General features: G+C 38.6%; 1 protein-coding gene across 3 annotated transcripts; it reads right to left on the bottom strand.

Annotated features, from left to right (window-relative positions):
• Positions 1–202: 202 nt before the first annotated feature.
• Positions 203–6,509, bottom strand: LOC113730917 (internal alternative NAD(P)H-ubiquinone oxidoreductase A1, mitochondrial-like). Of its 3 annotated transcripts, none has more exons than XM_027255908.2 (10): positions 6,093–6,509; positions 5,585–5,658; positions 4,481–5,113; positions 3,906–4,119; positions 2,992–3,152; positions 2,837–2,902; positions 2,592–2,755; positions 2,380–2,494; positions 1,281–1,460; positions 203–571 (listed from the first exon to the last, which is right to left on the bottom strand). In XM_027255908.2, exons 3-10 carry the CDS (start codon positions 5,063–5,065, stop codon positions 416–418), a joined length of 1,641 nt encoding a protein of 546 aa, XP_027111709.2. In that variant the 5' UTR covers positions 5,066–5,113; positions 5,585–5,658; positions 6,093–6,509; the 3' UTR covers positions 203–415. The 3 variants fall into 3 exon arrangements, with proteins under 3 accessions (XP_027111709.2, XP_027111710.2, XP_027111711.2); XM_027255909.2 differs by having other exon boundaries at positions 6,098–6,509; XM_027255910.2 differs by lacking the exons at positions 5,585–5,658; positions 6,093–6,509 and having other exon boundaries at positions 4,481–5,546.
• Between the last annotated feature and the right edge of the window lie 525 nt (positions 6,510–7,034).

The raw sequence follows: 7,034 nt of genomic DNA, 5'->3' as shown, positions 1-7,034 counted from the left end.
AGAAAATCATCTATGTTGGATGTAGTTTTTGTTTATAGGTTTTTTGATGAGAAGGGGAGTGGTTATTACTTAGTAGTAATGGCTGGTACGTCTGGAGTCGTATTGGAGCTTCAACAAAATATTCCATGATGTACCTAAAATCCCACCAAAAAAAAAAGAAAAAAAGAAGAAGAAGAAAGAAACAGAAAGACGAGGGTGCAAATTGTTAAATATTTGGGTGCTTGATACCGTAAATTTAACCATTTCCAACCCACATCTCAAAATTTTCCGCCCTGATTGGCTGCTTTAACATGATATAACTATGGTAAATAATTGATAGTAGTAGTCTAAAGTTAGCTAAAACTTAAAAGGTGCCTGCGGTTAAAAAAAATAAATTACCTGACTACTATTTCGACATAAAATGATTTTACTAGGTTCATCCTACTCTTGAATTGTCTCTGCCAAAGACTAATGTGGTAGCCCAGTTCACAGCCACGTAAAACCTGTTCCTCCAACTCACCACACGAGTGAGATAAGCCGAGCGCCACATTAGCCAGCTCAAAAAGCCTGCCATGGATATGCCCTTCTCATCCTGTCATATTGAGTATGGATCAACACCGAATCAAGTTAGTCATGATTCGTTAAATGCAAAGCATTATTAAGTTGAGACGGGGAATTGAGACAAAAAAAAAAAAAAACCAATCTTTTGTCATTTGGGAATTGAGACGGGGATGCTTGGCGGAAAATACACAAACATCATCTAATAGATAATGCCAAGGTGACTGCAGATGTAATTCGAGGCAAGACAACTTTATTAGACAGCAAATATGTGAAGATTGCAGAAAGTGATATGCACAAAAAGATAACAAAAAAAAGGAAAATAAAAAAAGAAAGGAGAGGGTTGCCCTGTTATCCTGATTGTGACAATGCAGCCACCACAAGTTATCCCTGGAGTCGGCTACAGAGCTTCGGACATGTGATACACAAAGAAATGCAAGAAAAGAGAGGGTTGTACTTCAAAGCAAAATGGTGGACTAGTTTCTCCATTGAGAGGGTTGTACTTCAAAGCAAAAGACATTTAAATCCTTTTAACTCCTCATTTCCAGAAAGAAGGCTAGCACCTAGTAACTTCTTTGATAAATTATTGCAGGGACCAACTAATTGATCTGTTTTTGCACATGTGTGATTGATAAAGTTGGATAAATTAATAAAGATTCTAGATGGTGTGCATGCTCTGTGAGTATGAAGATTGCTTCTTTCAAATGAATTTAAGAAAGTGAAGCTCTAACAATGATCAGTACCTTGGACTGGCGAAGATCAACCAATGCCTTGTACCGACCTACAGATGCCATGCTTCCAAGATGCTTGTAGACAAAGGGCTCCCCCAAAGGAATGTCTTTCATGGATAGTGCCTTGCCACCATTTTTTGTGCCGATTTTACTGAACAACTCAACTAGATACTTCCCTTGCCTTTCTGCTACCTAATTAAGGCATTTTACAAGTGAAAGAACTTGAGACTTCTTCACATTCTGAAAATATCTCTAGTACAAACAGCTACAGACACCAATCCGTAATCAGGTGGAAACACGCTGTCAATATCATGCAGCCGATTGTAAAACTTCATAACATTTTGAAAATACACGACGTATGCACATGGTAGAAGTTTTACTGGGAAAGGGATGTAGTATCATATACATTACGCTGGACCAAGCAAGTGATGGAAATTTGAACGCATGTACCCAAACTTGGATACTAATTCCAATCTTGCCTAGTTTGACTCGTCAATCGTACGTTGCTAGCAAATCAAATGTCGCTCCTAAACAATGAAAAAGAAGCCATTTCTTCGTCTCTTCCTGCTTTGAAGCAAAACAAACTCTAGTCCTTAAATTTGAATTCCCCCCCTTATTGCTGAAGTTCTAAGATTTAAGCAGGAGTATACTGTGCATTATGCACAGAATGGACTTCAATGGACTCATGTTTCAAACTATTAGATCATCATCATTACTAACATTACTACAGTTATTGCCAGCATATGCAGACTACTATTCTGACCATATTCGAAAGTACAGCCTCAACCTGTTCTTAATGTTTGTAGCATTTAGTTGGTCAAACATCATACCACATCTCCACTTAGTCCATCATAATTAACTGATCTCAGAAAATCTACTGAAAGATAAGATTTCCACCTTGGAGCTAAGTTGTTGCCATGACAATAATCAAGCTCAATGTTGTACGTAGTAGAGAAGAAAAAGGGGAGCATCTAAGTACCATTCAGAGCTGAAGGGTTAAAGGACAAGAAGCAAAAAAATAAATAACCAAAAAAGGTAAAGTGAAAGCAGTTGCAGACAGAAATTAATCACTACTACTACCAAGAACAAGCAATAGGTTTACGTGCTGAACCTGCGCTAGTGCTGGAAGTACTTGCCTCCCTGTTTGTTCAAGGAAACCAGCACAATCTCCAAGTGCAAACACATCATCAACAGAAGGAACTTGCAGCCATTCATCAATACCAATTCTGCAAGTGCAAGAGGTTATATCATAAGGTCCATCATTACTCGAGCAAAAGAATGAAGGACCAAAAAGTTGATGCAGTAAACATGCTGAAATTGTACCTTCCACCCTGAGACTTGGGCAGATCTAGTGACTTTACAAACTCAGACGGACCAACTCCTGTAGACCAGACAAGGAGACCATATGGAACATCACTTCCGTCACTGAGGACTATTTTCTTAGGGTACACCTCTCTTACAACACCTCTTACAAGGCGAACACCACACTGTTCAAATTTTGGAAGTTGTCAATATTACGAAGCCACCAAAAAAGCCGATATCTTTCTGGAGAAGGAAACAAAAGCTACCTTGGTCAAGTGCTTTGTGGCATACTGTCGTAATCCAACATCAAATGATGACAAGATCTCATTCGCCTGTATAGAAAGAAATGACAAAGTTTGTAGTTCATGCTGAGGCCATCCACTGACATCTAGTTTATTCAGACTGCCAGAGAAATTTATACCTCAATGAGAGTAACACGAATGTAGTTTTTCACATGAGCATATCGTTGGCGTACATCTCTCATTATAAAATCACTCAATTCACCACTAAACTCCACCCCAGTAGGACCTCCCCCAATAACAACGCAATGTAAGAGGCGCTCCTTTTCTTCTTCTGTAATGCCTGTGAGCATGCATGAGGGTGGTGAGTAATTTCTATCCTCATGGTGAGATCATATCCAGGGTATTAATATACAACAACCCTTAGGTCATAGATCATATAACTTATGCCTACACAACTAAGATCATGTACAATTTCTTTTCTTCATTAACTGTGTAATCAGTCTGTTTAAGCTGCTCACGAGCAACTACCGTGAAGATCTACAGTAATCAGCCAAAGAATGAGAAAATCAACCCTGAAACTCAAAACTTGTCATCCATGCACTTCATTAAGCATAAGAATTATGATATATTAGCGCCCCCCCCCCCTCTTCTTTTCTCTTTCTCTCTCTCTGTTTTTTTTTTTTTTGGCTGCTAAGCTTAAAAGACAAACTTTGTAGTGCATTTCAATTACTCAGGACTAATCATAAGACCAAAGTTCATGTGGATATTACACTAAAAATGCGCCTCTATACTTTGAATTGATGTCATGTAAAAAGCTAGTCCCCTGTCCTTTACTATTACAAATAGTTTCAAACCACAAGTTTTTGAAAATGATGAAAGGCACTGGAAATGCTGGTTATCGGACGCCTAATAACTATATTCTATATTAAGCCAGAAGACTTGAAAAGAACAAAATGGACCAAATACCAGAAACGTCAAGCTATCTGTACTTTTCACTTCCCATGATCAATAAAATATAAATTTGGCATCCATATATGGGTGTCATCTTAACTTTGTTTTCCTCTCGTAGGAGAGCGGTGAAGGGAATAATCACCTGGGTTTTGAGAGAGCATGAGGTTCAATAGAAGTTTCTTCCTTATTTCTTGTGCATGATTCACTTCTCGAAGAAAAAAAGCATGTTCCTTAACTCCCTTAATGCCAAAGGTTAAGGGCTCAGCTCCAGAAGCAATGACAAGTTTGTCATATGCTACTTTAAACTGGTAGGGCTCGTGATGCAGTGCACCATTTTCAACAGACTGACAATACACCTGATAGACAAATCAACATAAACACATTAAGAAGGTTTCTCCATTTAGTAATTCAATAGCGTCGAAATGAAAATACAGAGTGTATACGCAGGTAGTTCAAAATACAATGCCATTCTGATCCTCTTATTAGCGTTTTGTGAAGAAACTTCTTCTGGTCTCAGAACAGATTATCAGTTCTTGTTTGCAAATTGTAAAGTGAGGGTTTGATTCCTCCCAAGCAACATGTGAGTGCAAAAGTATTCCTGTATTTGCTTGCCATATTGATACTTTATCGGGTCGCTTTGGTGATATAGTATTCTATACCAGACTGAAATGTTCATAAAAAAGAAAGGAGCAATGCAGTGCAGGAAAATTAATTTACCTCATGCTTTTCTGTGTCAATGCCAGTACAGGAAGCCAGGAAGAAATAAGAATTAGGATCCTTTGCTAGTGCTTTCTGAATCTGACTGACAGGCTCAGCAACTGAACGGAATTCCAGAGTACCAACACAGGTTGATGCAAGTAAAGGAGTGAAAACCATGTGATTCCTCGGTGATATGCAAACAACATCATATATCTTGGTATCAAGCCCCTTAAGGAATCTACACGCTGCCCAGCCAGAGCCAAGAACAACCACTCTAGGTTTTTCGCCCGGCTTTGTGGCTTCCAGAGTGGGATACCTGGTGCTTTCATACTCTGAATCATACCCTTCCATGACACTTTGTGCATGAGCGAAATGATATTGAGGGGTCATCCTCATTCCTCTGATCCACATACAAGAGTAATCTACCTTTTCGATGTTTGAGAGGTACGAGAAATTGCTTCCTCCTCTGACATTTCGCATGTAAGTTGAAGGGCTCTCTTGCACTGATCCCCTCTCAAATGGTACAGTCCTCTCATCGGCATAACTGCAAATGGCACTTCCAGATCGTCTCAACCCACTCCTTGAAAACCTTGCTAGTGCCATTTCAGAGTACCAGTCAAAGGAGCTGATACCCCTTGGGTTCCTCTGGCACTAAAAGCAAATTAAGCAGCAATTATCGCCCTCAAATTTCAAATTAAGTCAATGATCCCACAAGGCAATCGTTTATAGTAATAGCAAGCACATAGTCAGTTCCTTTCAAACGGAAGAACAGTACGGGCCAAGCATTAAGGCATTTGGAGTTCCAGAAAAATGGGCAAGTCTAGATGATTAAAGCGAGACCATGTTGGTTTCTAAGGCCAAGATGACCAAAATACAAAATTCGCCAGAGAGTTTTTAATTGGTTGACGGCAGATTCAAAGAAAAATATACTTCGTAATATGCTATAGAAGGGAACAGATCTGAAACGGCTGTAATTGCTCCTATATTACCAAGAGTACGTAATATTTATTTCTAGCTGATTGATAGTGAAATCTCAGTCTGATTCGCATACTTAATATCTACCCCTGTAGCTGTGCCAGTGTGCCTTACGAAGAAAGTAAGAAGAAAGTGCAGTTTCTTTACCTGAAATCGACTTGAAACTTAAGCCGAATATCGTTGATGCTAGTATTTACCTCTACCTGGTAAATGATTATTAGCTGCGAAGAAAATCACGCCAAAAATAAAAAAGAAAAAAGTTAGAATCGTCCATGTGACCGTTCAATTATGAATTAGGCACCAAATCGAATTTCACAATGCAACGGCGAATTTCATGATCAGCTAAAACCTCTCTTAAACCACGAAATACGGTTCGATACTCAGAAAATGCTGCACCAAAATTCTGTAAGTAGGATTATGACGAACATAACTTGAATCAAGAAAAATAGAACAACAAAAGCAATCTGCGTAAGACATGCATTTCTTTAAAATCGCTCTAAAAACTTACTCCAAAATCCCGAAAATCAAAAATTCAGGAAGAAAGAAAGAAATTGCAACGGCACATAATCGTATATATACAAGAACAATGATACACGCGATATACGTAGGATTATACGCATGTGTGTTGTGTGGTTACACTTTCGCAGTGACGCACATTACCGATAGTTGAAGCAGCGTTTGAAGAAGAATGGTGGCGGCGGCGGCAGCAAGGCTGAGGCAAGTCACTTGGTACACGATCTCAGGAGCGGCAACGTTTCAGACTGAAAATGAAAAAGGTTGCTTGATATTTTATTGCAATGGTTTTTAAATATTATTATATTGCAGATTTTGAGCCTTGAGGAACAAGAAAAGAAAGTTTTGGTTTCTCCCTCTCTCACTCTGCTAAATTAAAAATTGTCAGCCTGCACGAAATTTCAGACTGAAATCAGACGAGTAGAAAACGTGGCATGTGTTTAAATACTGGTTGAGGAGCGGTGGTAAATATGGTAGCAATGAGGTTTCATCTTCATAAGGTGGCGGTGGAAAGGGAAAGAGGAAGCTGAGTTGCCATTTCCGCGAGTTTTGGAGGTTTAAAACGACGTCATAGCTCTTGTACTTTACTATTCCTTTTGAAAAAAAAAACCACGAGGCTTGCCTTTGGTCTTTTGAGTTTTGACCGTTGACTCAGTCTGTGGCATAAATAGTACCTCGTCAGGCGGGCTTGAGGGTTTCGAGTGTATTTTTACTCGAGTAAAAATGTTTGAATTTGTACTCGACTTCTTTAGGGTTGAGTTCGAACTTGAGCTCGATTAAATGAAGTTCAACGAGACTAATCAAGTTCTCAAGTGTGATTTTTTTGGGTAAATTTTACAACTCTACAATAAATAATTAAAATTTATATTATTATAAATATGCTACTTGATAATAAGACTTGAGGAGTACTCGAGTTTTGGTTTAATCAACTTGAACTCGACTCGATTATGTTGTCAAATAGTTCGAAATGAATTCCAATCAAATCTTTGACCGGTGAATTCGCTGAATCGAGTAATTTGATTAATGTACACCTCTAATTCCACTTGCATAGTACGAAATCTCTCTGTTATTTTTTATAAAAACA

Source organism: Coffea arabica, chromosome 2e (genome assembly GCF_036785885.1).
Source record: "Coffea arabica cultivar ET-39 chromosome 2e, Coffea Arabica ET-39 HiFi, whole genome shotgun sequence".
NCBI classification, from domain to species: domain Eukaryota; kingdom Viridiplantae; phylum Streptophyta; class Magnoliopsida; order Gentianales; family Rubiaceae; genus Coffea; species Coffea arabica.
This window is presented reverse-complemented; position numbering and strand designations above follow the sequence as displayed.